The sequence below is a fragment of the Vitis riparia genome, chromosome 17, assembly GCF_004353265.1.
Source record: "Vitis riparia cultivar Riparia Gloire de Montpellier isolate 1030 chromosome 17, EGFV_Vit.rip_1.0, whole genome shotgun sequence".
Taxonomy (NCBI): domain Eukaryota; kingdom Viridiplantae; phylum Streptophyta; class Magnoliopsida; order Vitales; family Vitaceae; genus Vitis; species Vitis riparia.
The window spans coordinates 15,812,341-15,836,153 of NC_048447.1; the positions used below are offsets into that span (position 1 = coordinate 15,812,341).

Genomic DNA, 23,813 nt, shown 5'->3' on the forward strand with positions numbered 1-23,813 from the left:
TTTATAAATTTAAAAAATATTTTTAAAAACGTTTTAATATTTTTTTAGTTTCAAAATCCTCTAAAAATTTAAACATTCTATAACTCAATTATATTTTTTCCTATAAAAAAATTATTAAAAACGCATTTAATAGTGATTTTAAGAAATATTTCTAGTATTTTTAATACTTTAAAATTTTTATATTTCAAGTATTAAAAATATTAAAAACACTTCATAAAATCATCATAAAACACAAATATATTAATATATAATTTCATGCTTATAATTTTTTTTAAATATAGAAATTATTTTAGAGATAAAAATATGAAAAAAAAAAATCATCCATATTTGTACAAAATCAAATATCTATATTTTTCCAAATAGATATTTATGACATAGGCACAATAATGAGTGACAAGCCTTGTATTTTTTTCACCTTTTTTTTTTCTTAAAAATGGTATCAACTCACTATTTGTCCATTTTACCCTTTGGAAGAACTCTAACCAAATTAGTTAGAAAAAATGTAAGTGAAAAGAACAAAAGGGCAAAATGGTAAAAGGAAAAAGGCCATGGGGAGCGCCCCAAAGGAAATGAGCTTCTGGCTTCCCCTTGAAGCGTTGCTTTTACGTAAAAGAGAAGTCATTATTATAAAAATAAAGAAAAATAAAATAATAAAATAATAAAATAAAAATAAAAGTCTGAGAGAGAGAAAAGTGAGGGAGAGTAAATGCAGTTTGTTTGATACCATTGAATGGTGGAATGGTTTGGTCCGATATCAATTAATGGCGCCCACCGGAAACCCTGGTTTTCTTGTTCTTTTCTCACCCTAAAACCTTTCAGTTTCTGAACAAAAACGATTTTTTTTTTCATCTGGAAATCTACCCAGAAGAGAGAAAGGAGAGAGGAGGAGAGGAAAGAAGAAGAAAAAAAAAGGGTGTTTTTATGCTGAGGAGGAAAAGCCATGAGCTGGCGAAGAGTGGCGAAGTCCCTGCAGGCTCTCACAGCCCATTCCTTGCTTCTCTCCTTCACCCTTCTTCTCGTCCTCAAGCTCCATCACACCATATCCTACTCTTGGTGGTCAGTTCTTTTTCTTTCTCTCTGTATGTATGTACTTACATGTGCATGTATCAGTTTTTTTGTTTTTTTATTTATTTATTGTGGGTTTTTATGCGTTTGTATTTATTTGGTATTACTGGGGATGTGAATGTAATGGTGTTCTGGTATTGTGTTTGTGGGGTTTCAGATTTGATTCAAATGGGAGGGGGTTTGAAGACTTTATTGGGGTATTGAGCTGGGGAATTTTTGATAAATCACGAGTCTATTTATTTTTTGTCCCTTTTCTTTTTACTTTTTATTTTTTTTATGGCATGGTTTGAATTTGGTTATGTGTTGATGTATTTTTGGGGGGTTTGGGACTGGATTGAATTGGGTGGTCACATTGAATCGAGTGCCATGCTGTGAAAGTTGTAACAAGTGATGGGTATCAGTTTCTTAGTCATGCTTCTGAATTTTGTTTTGTATTGATATTGTATTTGTATGGATTGGAGGTCACCAAATTGGTTGAGGATTGACGAAGGTATTTTTAGGTTGCGACACCAAAAGGGTTTTATAACCATTAGGCTTTCACTTTATCCGTTACTATAATGTTCAATCTCTTTCTGCTTTGAAGTTGACTGTGCTTTAGTATGTTGTTTGTGGGTTCCCAAATTGTTGAAAATATGTTTGGATTTGATTTCTTATGTGTTATTGTTTCCTTTCTTTTATCCTTTCAACATCTTCAACAAGATTTGAAGGGGGCATTCGTGGCTATCACTGGCATCTTATGGTACAGGATAAGATATATCAAATAAGAATACATCTCACATGAGGAATGATACAGAAAATATAGAGATTGATACTGGATCAGATTGGTCATTCTTAGTATCCCTTGTCAAAAGGTTGAGGTTTATGGGTTGCTTCATCAGACGCAAGTCCATCAAGTGCATGTTTAACTTCTAAAGTCCTTGTACTTGATATGTGTGCATGTGCATGCATGGAGTCACGTCTGCCTGCAATTCCAAATAACTATTGTTTGTTCCTCATGGAGAAAATTTTCAATTCCATTCTCTTTGTCTGGCCATAAAAGTAATTTATTTCTGTATTTATAAAATGTTTTGGTCTCTTTCTATCTTTATCTTAATATGATTATGTTTAAAGCTTGTTAGGGTTTTCTATCAGTTTATTCTCTCCCTTTTTTTTTTCATGCATTTGATGTATGGTGTATTTTTTATTTTTTGTAGAAGATAAGATCATGCTACCTCATTTTTACTTAATATGACTTTGGTGAATATTAAATTTTACACACAAATAAGTGATGCTTGATTTTATGTTATTGAGTTAGGGGATTCAAATGCTATGCAGCAGTAGCACATTGTAGAACCTTTCCATGTTGTTTATCAAAGTTGTTAAGTGTGCCTGACTATGTTTTTGCTCAAACTTGCATGCAAGCCTATTACCATCTCCCCCCCCCTTTTTTTTCTTTTTTTTTTTATGTTTTGCTAATCCAAGGGTATATTTGGATTGATATCATTTAACCTCAGTGCATATCTCCAGAAATGAATCTCCTAAATGTAATGGATGCAAAATCCCCATTTTTAGTATTTAGTTAAAGTTGAAAATTTGGTATTTCTATAGGTGGAGCTTGGGGTTAGATGTCTTTCTTCACTTATTAAGACCCTTCTGTGTAAGTGGAGCTGAAGATGTGCATCTGACAGGGGAACATTTTGGAAGCGGGTCATAGGAGGAAAATGTGGGGAGGATCAAGGGGGGTGGCATTCTTGTGAAGTGGGAGATGAGTACAAGGTTGAACTATGGAAAACTATATGGAAGGATTGGTGGCCCTTTCTAATAGTAGAACCTTTTTCTCTGTGGATAACTGGATGAGGGTAAAGTTTTGGAAAGATAAATTGTGTGGAGATGAGCCTATGTGTATATCCTTTCCCTCTTTGTATGCATTAGCTTTATTGAAAGAAGCATGAGTGGTGGATTTATGGGACCGGACAAGCAAAAGGGGTCACTGAAACCCTTGTTTCTCGAGGTATTTGAATGATTGGGAGCTAGACAATGTAGAGATTTTTTATCTCTAGACTTGAAGGGAAGATGGTGATTAGGAAAGGAGAGGATAAGATGATTTGGATGGATTCAATGAATCAAACTTTTTTTGTCAGAGCCCTATATTCCGTTTTGGAGTTGGGGAGATCAACCCCATTTCCAATTAAACTAATTTGGAATTCGGAGGTATTATCTAAAGTAGTCTTCTTCACTTGGGAGGCTAGCTAGTGAAAAGTTTTAACTTTAGATCAACTTCAGAGGAGAGAGTAGTTGTTGGTAAACAAATATGCTTTCTATGTAAAGTTGAAAAAGAATCTATTGATTGCATCCTCCTTCACTATGCCAGGACAAGAGTTTTATGACAATTATTAATTTTTTTGTTGGTGTATCTTGGGTGATATCTTTTTTTTGATAAGTGTATCTTGGGTGATATCTTATACCATCAAAGAGACTCTCTTAGGATAACGTAACTTCTTTGTGAGGAAAAATGAAAATAGTTATGGAGAGCTACTTCTTTGTGCATTTCTTGAACAATGTAGAAAGAAATGTATCAAAGATCATATGAAAATGAGGAGCATTTTGACCAAGGCCTAAAAAAGCACCTTTCTTAGTACTCTTCTTTTATTGGTTAAGTTTTCAATAGATGAAGGTTCAATGCCTTTAATTGATTTTATAGTTTGGTTGGGATCCCATTGAGGTAAGGAAAAGTTTTTGATGTTCCCTTTTTCTTTTGGTTGTGCCTAATAGTGGTTCCTTTTGACACTTTTTATGATATACTCATTTTATTTGCCCATCAATAAAAAAAAATTATTGTCAGATTTATTCCCATTCTAGTGTTGAATCTCAGGAGTTGGTGCGGATTTACATAACTATTCAAATAATATTTAAAAAATAGATTTATTTATAAATTAAAAAGGGAATAAAAATGAGTTTCCCACTTTCCCTATATCTTTATTTGCTAACAGTGGGAATAAAGAAAATACTGAGTCCTACATGGATCAGGTTTCTTCTCAATTTTGAGAACCATATCCAAGGAAATCAAAACTGTCCAAAGCTGTGCACATCTCAAACAAGATAATCTTGTACTTGCAAATAAGGTGCTTATGCCCAGTTAAGGTGCATGGGAACCAATACCAGCCTAAGTTATAATATCAGTGGCCTCATAAATACCAGTGTAGATGAATGTAAAATTGAGTAGTAGATGTAAGTGTTTTCTTTAATAAGTTGCATAAATAGATAGATTGGTTAGAATGTGTGATTTGGATACTCAAAACAATGACATTGCTAGTATCAGAAGCTTTTTTTTTTTGATAGATAAACACAGAATAATTATATATCAGAAGCTTGTTCCCCTTTTGGAATATTATTGTGTTTTCCATTTGGTTTTTAATTGCCATATGTCTTGATTTTGATATGCAGGATTATCTTTTTCCCACTTTGGCTATTTCATGCAGTTGTTGCTCGAGGAAGATTCTCTTTGCCTGCCCCACTAGTTCCACATAATCGTCATGTATGGCATTTGCCTTTCACTGTTTTTGGAATGCATCTTAGTGATTCTTTAGGTTGACATACAAATTTTAATCCATGATCAACCATAGTGACTTTGCATTATTAAAACATCTTCTTTTTTTTTTTTTGACAGTGGGCACCGTGTCATGCTGTTGTTGCAACACCGCTGCTTATTGCATTTGAACTTCTCCTTTGTATATATCTCGAAAGCATTTATGGTACTGAAGCTAACCCATTTAATCATTGTCAGTAGTTTAGGGATTTAGAAATACTTTTATGTGCTCCAAGTTTCTTTTGTAGACTTTACTCATGAATGGGGAATTCATTAACACAATACTCTCTCCATAGGATTTGAAGACAATATTTTATAGTTTTTACATCTTATTGAATTTGGTATTCTTTGCAGAACTCTTGGGATTCAAAATGACATGATTTAGTGGAATTTTATCCCTTAAAAAGCATGGGAGATTTACCTTCCTTCTCTGTTTGAATGATTACATTTTTTTTTTTTGGTTCTTTTTTGTTTTTCTTTCAATTGTTGTGCAACTACAAATGTCCTACAATTACTTACACACACACACACACACACAAAAAATAAAAATACTGACCACTAACTTTGTTGTAATCTAAAAAACCCATAGCAATTATTTTGATTTCATTAAGGTGTTTCCTAAATGGGTTAGTTGGTTAGTCCAAAAGAGATAAATCCACCCTAATAACGAATATGCCATGCGAGGTCAGGTTGTTTAACCAACTAACCCAAATTCAGCCAGATTAGTAATTTCCATTTAATTTATGGTACAACAAAAAATTTAGTTACTGTAATATTATTTTATCTATTTTGTAATATGGTCAGTTGGTTTTTTGGTTGAACCTTAATCTATTAGGTTGGATTTGGGTTTGTGATAGTTAAATTTGGACCCAACCTGAATTATTTGAACAGAATTTATTGCTAGCTGCAAAACCTTATTCTGTGTTCTATATCCCATGTTATAGGACTTTACCTATCTTTAAATTCTTGAAAGTTTAATATTGAAACTTTTTACTTCACAAGAAAGGAACTTATCAATTCATTGGACTTCAAATCACATATTCACAAAGTTCTTAAATCTTGTGATCTTTCAAGTAAGAAGTTTCTGAACTTCTCACTAGAACTTGACCTAAAATTTTCAAGTTTGTTGAACTTATAGCTCTACTAGATCTAATATCCTCCTAAAAAAATATATATTGGGTTTCTCCTCTTCTGTTTTTTTATCAGATTTAGAAAATTGGGCAGGATTTTTCATCCTTCACTTGTATTTTTTTCATTTTAATGAATATATTTTGTTTCTGATTTAAAAAAAAAAAGGGTTCTGTATTTTGGCTTTTGTACATTGAGTCTATCAGTCTCAAGTTCTGATAATTTCATTTGTAAGGAAAAAGTTATTTTCAAGTTTTCATATTTTTATTAATGCATTTTATCTTTAACAGCTTATGGTCATGCAGCTGTGAACTTGAAGATCATCTTTCTTCCCTTGTTGGCCTTTGAAATAACAATACTAGTTGACAATTTCAGGTACTTTTAAATTCACTAATTTACCTTAGTTTTTCGCCTGCTGCTGTTTGCATATATTGTTTCTTATTATCAGAGAAATTTTGATGTTTTCAGCTATGCTTTCTCTTTCTTGAATTTTGCTTTCCAGTATATTGAATATATAAATGGAAAGTATGATTGTTATTTGGATTGCCATTTGAGCCTTCTCCAGATCAGTGAAAAATAGGGATGGTTGTTGCACATAAAATCCTTGGGATACCTGAAGGCCTCAAAGAGGCTGTTTGTCTAGGGATGGACATGATGGTGAAAGGAGATGTGGCCTGGGTTATTAAGTCCCGTAGGGGGATCTAGCTATGTGCTCATGAAATGTGGAGTATCTTTTGTACATCTAGGGATACGGTTATTTCCTTCTGGAGGCTGAGGTTGACAAACAATAAAGTGAATACGTCAGCAAAGAGAGGAGCTGGATCCCTAGTCACTTGTGTGGGGTATTGTATTCCCTATGACCCTTGTTTCTTGAGTGGGGGCAAGTATGCTTGTTCTGTAATTTGGCGATTTACTCTAATTTACTTTGGTAAACCATACTTCTATACATGTTTTCTTGGCATTCATTTGGAACTTCAAAGTTCTGCCTAAAGGAAATAATTTTGGATGACTAGTGGCTAATAAAAAGGTTAATAGCAATGATTTGTTACTGATTAAGAGGTCTTGTAAAGCCCTTGGCCATGAACACCTTTTTCTTACTGCTTAACTGCCTGAGTTTGAGGTATGTATTATTTTGAGTGACAGGTGTTCTTTGGGTTCTTGCTAGAGATGTAGGGTCTTCTTGAGAAGATTGCACTGTATGTTGAGGAAAAGATGAGGAGGATAACCTGTTATTTGCATTTGTATCAGTAACTGATGGCTACTCTTATTCTATAAGGATGTTTTTGGAACTTTCATCTACCTCATTTAGGTAGAACAAGAATTTTGCTACTTTGAACTCTTCTCACTATTCAGGAAGTACCTTAAGACAATTGATAAGAGGATGATAAACAATGTGTGCCTCCAGAGTCTTTAGGATCCCGTAGTGTTCACTTGAAGAATCATGCCTTGTTTACAGGAGAAGAATGTAGAGTACAAGTTATAAATTTTGGATAAGTTTTGAGCTTGTATACCTCTTCTTCGGTGTATTCCAAAATTTTCTTTTAGGAACACCATGATAAAGGCTATATGAGGCTCTAAGCTAATATCAAGCTAAGTCATTACCATGGTGTTTTCTTTTGCACTAGGAAGAAAATTCCAAAATAGCCCCTCTTTTGTTTGTTTTGGAGTATGTTGACAAAAAAGAATTGTAGAGTCTTTAGGGGCCTGGAGCATTCAGATTTGGAGCTTAGAAACTTTTTCCTGGAATCCTGTTTTGCTTTAATTAATTATTAGTTGGGCTTAATGCATCTTTGTTTGATTTTATTGATAATTTTCGTGTGGTTGGGACTTCTTAATGATTCCTGGTTGTCTTTTTCATTTTTTTTGTTTTCTTTGGTGCTCTTTGTATTATTCATGAATTTCAGGGTTGTACCCCCTTTTTGAGAGGCAGTTACTGATATAAATTATATATTTTCCTATTAAAAATAAAAGTAAAAATATTTGAAATGTATTTCATTGAGAAATAAATTTCCCATCTAATTTAGTCACCTCACTGAGAAAGTACTCTATAACTTCCAAAGCTTTTGCACCTCTTTTTTTGGTCTTTTGATTGCTTTGTATACATCATGTAAGCTTTCTTTTCTCCTTAATACAATCTTTACTTACGCATCAAAAAAAACTTCCAAACCTTTAGTCCCAACTCCTTCCAAAATAAACTTGAGCTGCTGAATCTCAAGTATTAGACCTCTAATAAAATATTTTTATCACCATATAAGTATGGCGTTGTTGGGAAGTGGATGTACCGTTAACATGTAGCTACTGTTCTTTCCTTAAAGGCATAAGTTTGGAGACTGGAGTCTCCAAATGTTACTTGACTGTCAGGTAGGCTTTCGATAAATTTGTTGAGATGAGCTTCCTTGTTTTAATGATCTGGACTATCTTGTGCTTTTATTTTGGGGTTTTTCATTAACATGTCTAGAAATGAGCATATTCTTTATTTTGGTTCCAAAGTTGTTAAGTTTGAATGGATGGTTTGGCCATGGAGAGTCCTAAGGGCTTGGCCATGGATGGTTCCTCGGTTATCAAAAAAAAAAAAAAAAGTTAAGTTTGAATGTATAGATGTGGGTATCTGTATTTTATTATTTTAAGAAAGAACCTTTCCTCTCTTTATTACTTCAGCAATCAATGTTTAAGCATTTATAAAAGCCTCACCGGCACCTCCTTCACATGGCTTTGCTACTCTTTAACTTTATGCTCAGTGAACTATTCCTCAGTCTATTCTAGTTGATTATGCTTCAACCTATAAATTGATATCCATTTGCTCTACAGAATGTGTAAGGCGCTAATGCCAGGAGATGAAGAAAGCATGAGTGATGAAGCAATATGGGAGACACTTCCTGTAAGTTCTTTCTTCTTATTTTTGTTTTTTTCCTGAGCTAGTTTGTTCATGGTCACATTTACCTTGTTTTTGTGATTGAAAGTTCATGCAAATTCTTGATTGCTTTTATATTTTTAAAATTATATTTCAATTTCTACAGGGCATAAAAATACAGTATGTTGATTTAAAATACTAAAAGAAAGTTGATTCTACGGAGTTTGAATTCTGTTTATTTACTGTGAGATTTTGGTGTTCTTGAATGGCACTCCTTTGGGCTTTGTCATAGTCTTAAAGGTCTGTGACTAGGGGATTCACTCTTTCCTACCCCCTTTGTTTTGGTTATAAGGTGCTTTGCTATTTTATATCCAGGGTGGTAGAAGGGGCCTGGATGCATGACTTAAAGTGAATGAGATCAAATCAATCTTTAGAAATTGCTCACTTTCTGTTTGTGAATGCTTTTATTTTGTGATGCAAATAGAGATCGGTTGTTGTACCACATGTGTATTATGTTGTGTTCCAAAGCAATGCTGTGCTTCAAAGTTCACTTGGATAAAAGCAAGTCTCAATAGGTGGATTGGATAATCTGGAGGCTTTGGAAGCTTATGATTGGGTGTAAAGTGGGGAAGCTTCCATCTTTCTTTTTGGGCTTTCTATTCGTGCTTTCTTTAAATCCACTTCTGTTCAGAATTTGATGGTACAGCATCTTGAGTGGGTATTTGAATCATGAAAAAGAGTATTTGATCTCTGTCAAGAATGTTTTGTCTAATTTGTGAATTTACTTTATGTCCTTCATTCTGGTCGTAGCATGTAATTGTCTGTAAAAACTTCAAAGTGGTTTCTTTTGATCAGATAGAGGATTGATAGCAACTTGCTAGTTCTCAACAAAGCCTTGGTAGGCAAGTTACTTATGGATGTGGATGACTGTTGAAAAGTTTGGAGATGAGGATGGTGTTGTAGGTGGGCAAGCGCTTAATCTAGAACTAATATCCTGGTCTCTTATCTTTGTTTTAGATTGAGAGGCCTCAGTTGCAGATCACTGGAGCATGGCTGGCAGGTTTTCTGATTGTTATTCATGAAGCAGTCCTGTGTGATTAGGAGCTTGAGTTGGTGTTTGTTTTCATGGCTTGCATTAATAGATATGGGGCTAATGACTATAGGGAAGTTCCTTTTGCCTGAAGGTGTCTGTAAGGGGTTTTTTACTGGTCAAATTTTTAGGATTGGTGCTCTTCCTAGGTTTTTGCCTTCTCTTTTGTCGATGTTGGTCTGATGATCTAGTTTCTCTAATCCCCCCTCCCTTCTTTAATCCCCCACCTCTTTTATGGAAAGAGCAATATCCCCTGAGTGCATCAAATAGCTAAATAACTTAATTTGGAATCTCCCATTCTTCACCTCTCTTCTAAAAGAGGCTACCCTGCTTTGCCCCAATCAAATTCACATAATGAATACTCTCCATAAATCTATCCATTGCATGTTGTTTGGCAACCATTGTAGGCTGCCTGTGTACTTTGGTTGAGCGTTTTTTTATTTGGCATATTTAATATAATTTTTGTTTGTGTTGGGAGTGCATGATTTATATTGTGGGCCCAAATACAAGTTTAAACTTCTAGGAAAATTGGTTGTTTAACATGGTGTTGAAGCCTTGTTTGGTGGAAGGTCATGCATTTGAGCCTCATCGCATATTTATTTCCCCAATTTATTGTGTAAGCCCAAAATAGACTAACTGTGGTTGGCTTGTGCATCTCTTCACATGCGGGTGTGGGGCCGCACATGAGGGAGAATGTTGGAGTGCATGCAATATATTGTTGATCCAAAACCTACGAGCTTAAGCTTTTAAGAAAATTGGTTTTCTAACACTTTGCTCGTCAAAAAAATAAATCTAGCCACCACGTCAGCTCCAACTCTTGAAAAGGCCTTTTAAATGGAGGCTTCAGTGATCATCTCTCTCTATCACCCTAAGGTTTTTCACTCTTGCAAATTTGGTAGTAGCAAGGCTACCTTAACACCACCCACCTGCACACCTCTCCCCTCCTTTCCCCTCCTTTTAACAAAACTTATTTTGGCTTTAAAAATAACTTAATATGAAAATAAGCCAATGTTGCTTCTTGTGGAAACATTTTTTAGTTAATTCTGTAAGGCCTTGTCTCTTTCTAATGATGACTTTAGTTTCAGATTCTATGTAAAGTCAAAAGCAAAAAGTTATCCCAAGCAAGGCCTTCTATATTGTGGCTATATATATATATAGCAAACTGCAGTATAGGATATCACTATGAAACTGATAGCAAATTCTGTGTAAAAACTTTGGGTATTTAGGAAATTTATTGCTTTTCTCTCTAGAACCTTTGGTATTAAATTGTGTAAAAAAGATGATTGTTACCAAGTTCCTGATTTATTGCTTGTAGCACTTTTGGGTTGCAATCTCCATGGTCTTCTTTGTTGCTGCTACATTGTTCACCCTTCTAAAGCTATGTGGTAATCTCTCTCTCTCTCTCTCTCTCCCCATAACATATTTTCTATAATTGCAATTTTATGTTGTGATTTCCAATCTATCCTTTATTTACATTCTAGAGAAAGGTATTTTCTCAGTTTTCAGCAGCTATCTTTCCTGTTTTTTTTAAATGGAAGTAACCTTGTCAATGATATAAATTGTTGCTTATGATAAAAATGATATTTATAGAATAAAATATTTTGGTTTACAAATCACTAGTGTTTTTTCTTATGAGAAACTGAAGAATTTATAAGAAACAAAAGGAAAGACGTGGAGGAGGATCAGAGATCCTTCAAGAAAAAAAGAAAAGAAAAAACAAAGAGACAAAAATTTAATACTCAAGGATAAATGCAAGCTGAAGTCACAACAGTAACACTTGATCCCAAAAAGGGTCATGAGTTAAAGAAAATACCCAGCCAAACTTATGGGAATATTGAAAGGCCATTAGGGCCTGTTCATTAGGTTGATTATAATGGAATAGGAATCTGTTTTTCTCTTATTCTTTGTTGAACACACCTGTTGGATACCATAGCTTAGCAATGGGCACATCAGACACATATCCTACACCTAGGTTATCATATCTGACAAAAGTACTTGACACACTTTGAAGTGTTCATGTAGGATGTGTTAAAGTTTGGTGATTCATTTAATCATATTCTTGTAAATCACAGCACAGACACTAGAGTTCCTATGTTCTGCAGGATACATAAATTTCGGGCTTTTCATATAAGGTTTAATGTAAGTTTCAACTAGAGGGTGAAACCTTATTCAGATCAATTGAACTATATGCTTGGGTTCTGCTTTGGTTTGAGGCTTCTTCAGGGTTAAAAGTCTAACTTGAAAAAAAGCAAACTAATTCCTATAAGGAAGGTCCCTAATGTGAAGGAGCTTGCTTTGGTATTAAGTTGTGGAGTAGGAGCTTACTTGCAAATAGGAGCTCCTTTTAAGGCTTCAGCTACTTGGGATGTGGTAGAGAAGAGGTTTTCCAAAAGACTAGCACTATAGAAAAGGTGATGCCTCTCAAAAGGTGGGAGATGCACTTTGTTAAAAAGCACTCTTAGCAGCTTACCAATTTACTTCATGTCCTTTTTTGTTATTCCTATGTTGGTGCTTTGAGATGAGAGAAAATTCAAAGGGATTTCTTGTGGGGAGGAGGGAGTCTTGAGAAAAAAACCTTATTTAGGGAAAATAGTCATTGATCTGCAAAGATAAAAAGAAAGAGGTTCTAGGCATCAAGGATCTCTCTATTCTCAATAATGGCTTATTTGAAAAATGGTGTTGGAGATTTGCTTTGAAGAAAGTTCATAGTAGAAAAGTTTGGATTAGAGCTAGGAGGATGGTGTTCTCAGGTAAGGTGAGAAGGTTATGGTCTCTTTGTAGGTAAAGACAAAAAATGTATATATATAAAGAAGGGAGGGCCCAAAAGGCATCTCAAAGCATACATGAAGTATACAACGAACGCCTAAGGGCAAGACCAAGCAAATAAGGGCAACAAAAAACAACAACCACCCTCTCCTAGAGCCCAACCAATTAAAAAAAAATTGATTAAAGATAAATGCCCATCATTTGAAAATGGCTTTGTCTAATACCAAAAATTACAAACAAAAGAGTATTTTAGCCTTTGGATTGAAAGCTCCTCATTCTTAAAAGCAAGTCTATTTCTTTCCTTCCAAATTGTCTAAAAGATGCATAAAGAAGCTATCTTCCAAGCCTTTTTTTGCTTCTTGTCCAAAAATGCGCCGTGCCAACCAAGCAGAGTCTCTCTAATCATTGAGGGAAAGACCCAAGACACATTGAAGAGAGCCAAAAGCAATTGCCAAAGAACCTTAGCCATTACACAATGAACTAGAATGTGGTCAATGGATTCTTCTTCAATGTGGTAGAGAAAACATCTGTTTGCTAAGGACCAACTCCTCCTCTTAACCTGATCCAAACTTAAGGCCTTCACCTCTGACACCTCCCAAGCAAAAAACCAACCTTACGAGGAACACATGATCTCTAAACACTACTCATTGGAAAGGGGGCTGAAAGGGACTTGACAAAACTTCCCACTCTTTGACTCTGCCCAAATCACCCTATCTTCCATATCTCTAGTCACCCTCTTCCCTTGAATTCTCAAAAAGAACTGCTCCACGATTTCCATCTCCCAATTATTGAAAGGCCCAGAGAATCAAGGATTTCAACCCCCCCTCCCCCTCCCCCTCCAACCGACAAGGCCCAAACGCTTGCCACCCATGCCTCTTTTACAATAGCTAAGTCAAATAACAAAGGAAAAGAAACACACAAAGGATTATCTCCACACCGCTTATCTTTTCAAAACCTCACTCTTTGGCTATTACCCACTAAGAATAAAATTCTACTTCTCAACAAAATCCATTCCTTTCTAATGGCTTTCCATAACCCAACTCCATACCCTTCCCTCACATCACAAGAGTACCACTCTTGATCCTCTTCCCCATACTTCCCATTGATGACTTGCCTCCATAGAGCCTCGCTTTCATCTGCAAATTGCCAACACCATTTAGCAAGAAAGGCCCTGTTGGTGTTGGCTAGTGGAAGAGGATAAGAAAAGGATGAGGAGATTTTAAGGCTGGGAGGAGGTATGAGGTGGGCAATGGGAGAGGAATCAAATGTTGGCAAGATGTGTGGTGTGATGATACTTCTTTAAAGGACTCTTGTCCTTCTCTATTCTCCTTTGCATCTTCCAAGGAGACATGGATGGATGATGTTCTGGTGGTAGAAGGCAGGCTGCACAATAAAATACCATACCTGCCCTAGACCTGGTTGGGTTTTGAAAAAATTACCTCAACCTGTCTTGTCTCCAATTTTTGTTTCTCACAAATAAACTTGATGTGCTATGCCTAGTTGCCTACTAGTTCTCCTTCTTACTGGATGATATCAGTCCATACATTTTCTTTTCCTGTGTAAAAGGGCATATCCCCTACTGGTGCTCTTTGTCACTGATCACAGTTTGAAAAAATTTGCAACTCTATTCAGGTTTGGTGAGTTTTTGTGACATGAATTATGATCTCCTCTGGGACTGCAGGATGAGTTCATGGTTGATAGAGGCCCAATGCTTTGGATAGTGTAGTCATACATTCTTACATGCATACTTATATATTTTTGCGGGAAATTAAAAGAGAGAAACACACTGATCTTTTGAAGAGTGAGAATCTTTGTTTAGATGGTGAACTGCTATTGTTTTGATCCAAAAAAATTCAGCTATTGTTTCCCCCTTCAGGGATTTTATTAGGTTCTTGCTTAGAAATTTCCTAGCATTTAGGCCTCACTCATTACTCACTAGCTATGCACTTTGTGATATCTCTTTTTTTTCCCCCTTTCTTCTTGTAGTTTCAGAACTATAGTACTCCAATTGCATGCTTTTATCAAAGACACCATAATGTAACTGACTAAACTGTGAATGCATAATTCTATTGATTCCATGTACTCCTGTTTACTTTTTACTTTTTTTCTTTTTTGATAAGTAACCCGTTTCTAATTTTTTTTATCAGAAGTTACCTTTTTATGTCATAATTCCAGTTTTACAGTGCACTGGTTTTCTAATATTTTTTTTTTTACTATAATATTGCAGGTGATATAGGTGCTCTAGGCTGGTGGGACTTGTTCATAAATTTTGGGTATGTACCTCACAAGTTCATGTTTTTCTTTTCTTTTCTTTTTTGGTTTCTTTTACTTTAATATTGTCTAGAGCAGTGATGTGAATAGTTTCTTCATGCTTTTGAATGAGAGAAAGAAATGATGAATGTGTCATGTTCTTTTAACAGCATTGCAGAGTCCTTTGCCTTCCTTGTTTGTACAAAGTGGTCTAATCCAGTGATCCATAGAAATTCTCACACAACAGAAGCTGGTTCATCTTCTACAACTATTAGATATCTTGACTGGAACAGTGGTTTAGTAGTTTCTACAGATGAGGATCAGCACCAGGATAGAATGTGTGGGCTGCAAGACATTGGTGGTCATATCATGAAAGTTCCATTAATTGGATTCCAAGTCCTTCTTTGTATGCGCTTAGAGGTACATTTTGTTTTTGGGTTGTGATCATGGATACCTTTTGGATAATTTCTTGGGGATGTCTTATGAACAGATTTATAGCGGTTTTACATTTCAGGGAACACCTGCTGCTGCTAGAGATATCCCAATTCCAGTTCTTTTTTCACCTATTTTCTTACTTCAAGGCGCTGGGGTTCTGTTTTCTGCATCAAGGTTGGTTGAGAAAATTGTTCTTTTACTACATAATGGAGCTGGGACAGGAAGATATTTTACATATTCTTCTAGAGCTCATGATTGCTTTGGGTTCCTGCACCATGGTTCCAGGTAATGACTTCTACTTCCCACCAGTAGGAAATTTCAGGCAGGCAAGATGGTTAACTTAAACAATGTAACCATTGAATGTGTTGTGCAACTGTGAAGTAATTCTTGCTGCATTTTGACAATTTCTCAATTCAGGCTCCTGGGTTGGTGGTCCATTGATGAAGGAAGTCGTGAAGAACAGGCACGACTTGTCCATGATGGGGCAGGGTTAGTAATTTTCTGTCTCACCATTTTCTTTGTACTGTACAAACCACATATGGGTTATATGCTTTGGGTGAGTACATGTAAATTTTCTGTTTCTATTGCGACATTTTGTTAGAGGTATAACATAAGAGAATATATAAAAAGTAGAAATAAAGTATTTAAAATAAAAAATTTACTTATTTAGAGTAAAAGAGTCAAAATATGAAAAATATTTTGAACTCTATTCCATCTATCTAGGCTGAACACATGGTCCTTTCTATTAGGGAGACAAGCAAACCAAAAGGTCTAATGGTCAGATTATTGTCAGGGTTGACATAAAAGATGGGCATGAAACAAAGAAATAAGCTGTTTGGAATTATTCTTGAAGAAAATTCATCCTAATGGTTGTTAAGTTTTGACTAATGGCCACTGTGCCATTCCAATGAGGAATTATATCAACAGCAAGGTCACATACACAACCATGAATCCCATGTGTGGCTGCATATAGGCAAAAGCCGCTAAAATGAGGAATTAGTCTTTTCTTTCTTTCTTTTTTTTTTTTGTTAAATGTCCATGCAATTTTTTTTTTCATTGATTTGATTCATTCCATGGACACCGCAATTCATATTGGAGATAAACGAAATATAGGAACTAGATTCATCAAGTATTATTTGACTTTTGTTTGTTTCAGATTGATTGGAATCACTAGAAATCACAAAAAGAGTTTATATGCTACGAAAACATTGCTTATATGTAATCATTTACAAATGTGAAAATGTGCATCATGGATCAATCTATTAGTTAGTACATATGATTGATGGACATACAGTTAATTTTGTGGATCTCTCTCACTCTCTTTCTCACACACACACACACATGATTGATGGACGTACTTGGATCTCTCCCTCTCCCTCTCTCTCACACACACACACACACCCACACCCACACCCACACACACGCATCAAATAGAGGAAAAAATTCTTGACACTTTATATGTATAGGCCTTTTGAACCTACCTTATACATGCGTTTTAAACCATAAGGGTCGCTTAGGCCCAAAGTAGATAATATTTACATGGTTTGGAGTGAGTCATTACATATGGTATCAGAGTCGATTCTTGACCCCGAGGTGAGCCTTTGTTTGGTTTAGTAAGGGGTGTTTGTCTGTTTAACCTTGTAATCTCATGGGAACATAACAAGTGTTTGCATGGGGAGTGATTGTAATATCTTACATCAGAGAAAGAAAAAGTTTTTGACACTATATATGTATAGACTCCTCTTAACCTGCCTTGTAGATGCGTTTTAAAGCTGTTAGGGTCTCTTAAGCCTAGAGCAGGCAATACCTACATAGTTTGGAGTGAGTCATTACAAACAGTATCAAAGTCGATCTTCCACTCTGATGTGGGCCTAAGTTTGGTTGGCCTTGCAAGGGATGTTTGTCTGTTTGGCCTTACAATCCCATGAGACACCACAAAGACATTGTGTCTAAATGGGAGGGAGGTGATTATGGTATCTCATATTAGATAAGGGAGAATATTTTTGGTACTATATATGTATAAACTCCTCTTAACTTACCTTTTAAACTCATTTTAAAAACTCATTTTAAAGTTGTGAGGGTGTCTTAGGCCCAGAGTAGACGATATCGACATAATTTGGAGCAGGTTGTTAAAAATGGTGTGTGTGTATACATATGTATCCATCTAACACCTTTTCTTTGCCCTACTTTTTTAGCATTTTGGTATAAGAGGTTTGTTCTTATTATGCTTGCTTTGATGAATATAATTAGCTTAGTTATTTTCTAAGACTATGGTTCCTCTTCAAGAAAATATAATGTGTGAAATTGGAAAAAAGATATTAAAACATTTGTATCTAGCATTAGTATTCAGAAAACTATGCAAATAAAGAAAATGATAAAATTTACAGAAACTTCAATTTTTAAGGCAAAAACTGATATTAATGTTGATGCAACATATCATAAGGTATTTCCTAATGAAAGTTACATTATTTAGGGCTTCACTTTTAACATGCATAGCATCTTGATGCCTCTCAGGGATGCAAAAGAGCTGATGAGCTGATCTGCATGCTCAAATTTGGTTCTGTTGAACTTGATTTGAGCTTCAGCTTGAGCCCAGTATTTCCAGAATTTGCTGGCACCCCAGTGATTTATTATCTGGATTTTATTCTAAAAAACTAAATTTGATGAGGCTGATGACTCAGAAAATTTTTGTTGTCATTTGTAAGGGTAACTTTGAAAGATATGTAGTTTTGGGGGAAAAAAAAAAGAGCAAAGACTATATAACAGCCTTAGATTCCAGTTCAATAGGAAATAAGTAGTGTTGACCCCCTTGCATAGTGATATAATGCTTCTATAAGTACAGAAAAAATTTCATTTCATGTGTGATTTTCTATTTAATTGAAAGGATAACTGTGACTGCATCTGAAGCTATCTCATCTCATTTTAATTAGAACTTTTAAAGTAATATATAGGAACTTCCAATGAAAAAAATGCATACAAAGTTATGAAACTATATCAGGCTTGGCCCATTCTACACTCATTTGAGATTAGTGGCATACCATGTCCTCCTTGACTCCTTCCTGTTCCACTTGCTATTGCTATCCGCATTCCAAGGAACATTGCATGAGCCTTGCCTGAGCTGAACTAGTTTTTTCCAAGCCTTGTTGGTTTTCTGAGCTTGAGCAGGTTCATGTGTCTAAATAGGTTGTTTATTGAAAAATCCAGCATCCCTTTGAGAATGTAGTTGGGATTTTTTTAGTGCTGTCATGGAAAAGATGGATTTTGGCCAAAAGTGGACAGGGTGGATAAAATGGTGCATTTTGATGGCCAAATTCTCAACTGTTGTTAATGGACCCCTTTTTGGGGCCATGGAGGCTCTTATTAGCCTTGTGAAAAAGGCCGGTAAGAGGGTGGGGTTTCCTATCATCATCACTATGCAAAGTTGCTTTGTGACGACTTGCCCTTGCAGGCGCCATCCTCGTAAACCAGTGCCTCTTTTCTAGTCTAAAGACTGAGACAGAGATACTATCCTACAAAGAGAATTTTAACTTGTGATCAATAAACTGTGTCAGAGCAGCACAAGGAAGCATACTTATGGGATTGAAAACTAGTACATACCAAGGAAAATGGCTACATGTCAACAGTCTATCAGAAGAGAAGCAAAAAGAAAAGGGCAACAATGGCTATATGCCTTGTTGTCCGTCCTCTGGAACTTGCTCAGTATTTGGTTCTACTAGTCCTCATGGACCTCATCTGAAAAATGTAAGGAACTACAAAGTGAGTATGACTCAGTGAATGATGATATAATGCAAGTTTTAGGGTGGTCAGTCCAAAATAGAAAATGGAGTTTTATCATACGTGTAACACTCAACATAGATAATATATAGCATAACAATCAAGTAAACATATAACATCGGCAACCCGATGTATAATCAATCCAACACATGCATAATCCACGACTACGATGCTACTCCCCTCTCGGCGCATCCCAATATCATGCAATATAATTGCTACCATAGCTCGTTCTTCATTGGCATATATCACATATGCATCCGCAGATAACATGTGTCTCACATATCATGGTGCCTTATAGATACAATGCCCCTACATCTCTCGGCATGCTTCTCATACAAACTGCTCCAATGCCCTTTTCATCCCACGACACAAAAGATCACTAGGTCAATTGGTTATAGTGTGCCCCTCCATCTCTATGACACGATATAGGTCCAGGGTGTATTACAATCACATCTATAGCAATAGTATAAACTACAATAATGATAGTACCAGTGATTTTTAGTGAATAGCACATACTTGGTTGGCTCCCAGGAAAGATCGGAGGCGTCACAATGGTCTCGCTTAAAACCTAGCCTCCTTAGATAGAGTTTCCCTAAACCATACCCATCCCTTTATGATCATCGAATCATCTTAACTATTTACATACATACATATCAAGGATCCCAAGAACATACTTATATATAGCATTTGACCAACACATTTGCAAAGCATATCTCATGATATTCAAGACAACTAATAAATACACGTATAATATTTGAACCATGAGGTATATAATTCTAAAACCATATAAAATCATGCATTATAAGATCACTCATCTTTTAGACTAGAATTTTAGCACTACTTTCATTATGACGACTCAAAGATCCAACCTTTGCAAACACCACCATAGGAGCTTTTCATACTTCTCTAGTTTCCTTCTTGGTGGGTGAATGCCCCTATTTATTGGAATCTAAGCAAGTAAATACCTAAGTGACTCATTGCTAGGTGTCGATCAAAAGGAAGTGGTTAGTGTCTTCCTTATTGCAAGGAAGTGACACGTGGCACGTGTTTAATCCTTGCAGCTGCTTGGCAGGTGCGACACGTGGCATGTGCTTAATCCTTGCAACTGCTTGGTAGGTGTGACACATGGCATGTGCTTAATCTTTGCAGCTGCTTGGTTACCTACTTTAGACACCTCATGCTTGGTTGCCTATCTTAGACACCTCGTGCTTGGTAAGGGATAAGCAAGAAGGTAATGTTCTTACTTAGCAAGGAGGTAATTGAAAGGAAACTTCAAAAATATTAATATTAAAAACTAGGGATGTTGCATGCTTGCAATGTAATTTCCTGCCAGGTGATGATGTTCGTGGTTAGCAGCATCTATATAAGCAAATGCTGTTTTTCTGTGAAAAAATGTAATATTAGTTAGACTTGGTTAAATTATTATGCTCCTTGTCACTGTCTGAAACTTATGCTCCGGTCTTGCAACCATTGTCATTGTGTTGATCAACTGGAGTTTAGACCAATCACTTTTTCTGTCCCTCATATGCTATGCAAGGTTGCTTGCAATGTAGTTCCCTCCCAGATGATGGTGTTTGTAACATGTAACACTGACAAGTCTGCATTCCTTCTCTGTTTCTTCTTCTTCTTCTTGTTCTTATACTCATCAAAAGAGATTTATTAATTTAGTCACTGATATTCTTGGTAATAATAGATGCTATTGCACATTACATTCATACTTGTTTTGAATCATTTTCATCAATAGTGGTGTCTTGATAAATTAGTCTATGGAAATCTTAAATATTTTGCTCTAAAAAGTAACGTACATAAGTACTGATATATGGAAGAATATAGATAATTGAGAACAAAGGAGACATAAAATTTGTGATTGGTTTAAATTAACATGGTGTGTCAAATCTTGAAAATGGAGTATCCTTGTTTTACAAAGAGCTGCCCGTTGGTATCAAATATTGTTCATCTCTAGATTATTTTATAATGAAAACTTTAATGTTAAGACACATCTTAGTGAGTGCAGATTTTTTTCTTTGTATTTAATTCATTGTCTTTTTCCTTGTATCTCTAACCTATGTTTGGTTCCAAGAAAGTATTAATGAAAGGAAAAAAATATTGAGAAAAATGATTTTCTTATATTTGTTTTACCATAGAAATAAGAAAGAAAATCAAATATAATTAAAATTAATTAGACATATATGCATTTTCAAATTATTAAATCTTTATATAGAAGAGGATAAATAAATGAAATGAGTGTAAAGAAGCATGTAAAAGTAATTTATAAACTTCTTTCATTTTCCCTCAAATTTTCTAAAAACCAAACATAAGGTCAGGTTTAGTTGGGGTTTCACAAGCAGAATTGATTACTGATCCTTGAGCATTTTTTTCCTAATTGTGTAGATATAACACTTTCTGTGGTTATCCTCCTGAGATAGTGAAGAAAATGCCTAAAAAGGATCTTGCTGAGGAGGTGATCATAGTTCTCATAGCATTCCTTTGTACATTACCTTAAAATCTGAAGTTAAAGTTTTCAATTTACATTATTTCTAAATTTTTTTGCTATCATAGTTCTGATTTCATTTGTATTATTGTTTTTTTCTCCCAGGTGTGGAGACTTCAAGCTGCACTTGGTGAGCAATCAGAAATCACAAAGTACAGTAAGCAGGAGTATGAAAGACTTCAAAATGTAAATTTCTCAACCTTGACTGATCGATTCTTATCATAGATATGTGACGTGCATGTCTGAACTTGGTGACTTTCATGTTTTGACAAAGCTATCTCAACAACTCAGTGGCTTTCATGTTTCATCTTCGATATGTTTCCATGATCATTATGTCTTCTGGTTCAAGCCTTGTTTTATGGCTTTAGAGTTTCTTGATCTTCAATAATTTCTTGATCCTCAATAACTTCAAGATTGATTATCTTGAAGTTAATGAAGATTAAGAAATTCTAAAGCCATAACTTCAAGATTGATTAACATTTTATATGGAGAATGATACACATTTGAACCATTTGTTTTCACATAATCCAAAATCAACCATGAGTGGTGATGGGTCACTCATTACACTAGGACTGAAGTCCAATATAAGAAACAACTTCTAGAACCAGGGCTACTGCTCTTTTATCGTTGTGTTATGCTCCAAGCTGGTCTGTGGGCAAGTGATCAGCATATCCCAAGCCAAGTGTGGCACACCATGGGTGTGAAGTGCTAAATCAGTAAATCACTAATCAATCCAAACATAAACACTGCAATAGGAATCAAAGCTCTATTAAGTGGAAATATTTAGCATGGGTCAGGGTGTCTATAGGAGATTGTTCCATATCCATGTTGGACTTTGTTGAGTGGTTAGGCTCTAAGTAAAATGTGATTGCTGTTTTTTGTGTTCCCCTCATCTTGGTTTTTGGCCTTTTTGGCATCTTTGTATATATTATGTATACTTTTATGTGCTTCTTTAGGTGCTGTTAATACAATGGATATTTTACCTATAAAAAATGTGGCAATTTTCGGCAAAATAAACTATAATATAACTAAACCAAATCCACAGTCCAAAATGAACTCTCGCATGGAGGCTACAAATATTGTAGACAAATAACTCTCAAGGTAACTGAATATGGAAAGAATTGTCTAAATACTACGAGAATTGCTAGCTGCCTCAACTTTTGATAGCTTCAGAATGCTTACTGCAGGTAGGTTGAGTCCATATTTGATCTATCTGGGTGCCCTTAGTGATGCTGGTCCAAGTAGAGTTTTATAACAAATACAGCTTTTTTTTTTTTTTTTTGATAGGCAAAGGCACATAAGAAGGATATATTAATATGAACAGGGTCTCCAACGGCTAACCCAAATCATACAGGAGGTATGCAACAGGCACCTATAGGAAAAAACAAAAGAGAGGGGAACTGATTGACAAATACAACAGGTGCCTTTGTTTTTGCCTATAGGCAAAGGCAAAAACAAAGGCGCCTATAACAAATACAGCTTTTAGATTTTCCTGTATAGTTATTTTGGTATTTATTGTCCTGTTTAGATCTGATTGACATCATATGGTGCATATAGCATTTATTGTTCTTATCAAAAGAAGACAAGTAGTTGAAACGACCCCTCATTTTGTTGTCACTCTGATAGTGGAAAAACATGACTTTGATGAGATTCACCTTGTTGAATTGGTTATATTTGTTGCCTCTCCTATTTTCAAATAGCGTGACGTACTGGAGCTTGCTTGAATTGTTCTATCCTTTGCTGAAGTAGATAGCTTCTGATTACAAAGTTGAATCCACCTCAATCCTATTCCTTGTTTCAATGAAATGTTCAGGAAAAAATTTTATGTAGAATTTGCTTTGAAGGAGAGATCAGCGTGGTTCTTCTTCCATGCAGGCATCGTATCCTTTGCAGGTATGTTCCTCTGTTTTATCGACCCCCCTCCCCTGGGTTTCCCCTCTTTTTAATCGCTTTATTGACATCCAATCATATGCCATATCTGCAGTACCTGCTGCGAGAAGTGTAAAAAATGCCCAATTTGCCGTGTCCCAATCGAGGAACGCTTACCTGTGTATGATGTATAGGCTTTTTAACTGACACAGTTTTCGTTTTGTAAGCCCCCATGAATTGGAGTTCACATAGAAGGAGAGGTTTAAAAGGCTTTACAGGAAAATGCTACACGGTTCTTTTTTTCTTGTATTTTTCCCTTCTTGTTTTCCAGAAGCATTTTGAAATAGTGAAGTGGTGTTTGCTCCATTTAATGGAAAGCAAGCAGTAGGGGGCTATGGGTATATCAAGATTGGCTTGTTGCTTTCCTATTTGTAAATATGCTAACTCTTTTTGAAGAAAAATTGTACCTTTGAGCAGGGTGCAATATGCCCAAAAAAAGCCACTGTCATTTTCATTTCTTCCCTCGGAA

General features: G+C 35.5%; 1 protein-coding gene across 6 annotated transcripts; it reads left to right on the top strand.

Moving 5' to 3' along the window:
* Positions 1 to 698: 698 nt before the first annotated feature.
* Positions 699 to 23,813, top strand: LOC117904307. 6 transcript variants are annotated; one of them, XM_034816849.1, is made up of 14 exons: positions 700 to 1,056; positions 4,489 to 4,579; positions 4,712 to 4,796; positions 6,049 to 6,133; positions 8,567 to 8,636; positions 11,015 to 11,084; positions 14,693 to 14,738; positions 14,886 to 15,135; positions 15,230 to 15,435; positions 15,568 to 15,639; positions 21,316 to 21,385; positions 21,521 to 21,601; positions 22,703 to 22,772; positions 23,229 to 23,308. In XM_034816849.1, the coding sequence occupies exons 1-13, from the start codon at positions 941 to 943 to the stop codon at positions 22,733 to 22,735; spliced, it is 1,275 nt and encodes a 424-aa protein (XP_034672740.1). In that variant the 5' UTR covers positions 700 to 940; the 3' UTR covers positions 22,736 to 22,772; positions 23,229 to 23,308. The 6 variants fall into 6 exon arrangements, with proteins under 6 accessions (XP_034672742.1, XP_034672743.1, XP_034672740.1 ...); XM_034816847.1 differs by lacking the exon at positions 22,703 to 22,772 and adding an exon at positions 23,400 to 23,813 and having other exon boundaries at positions 702 to 1,056; XM_034816851.1 differs by lacking the exon at positions 21,316 to 21,385 and having other exon boundaries at positions 699 to 1,056.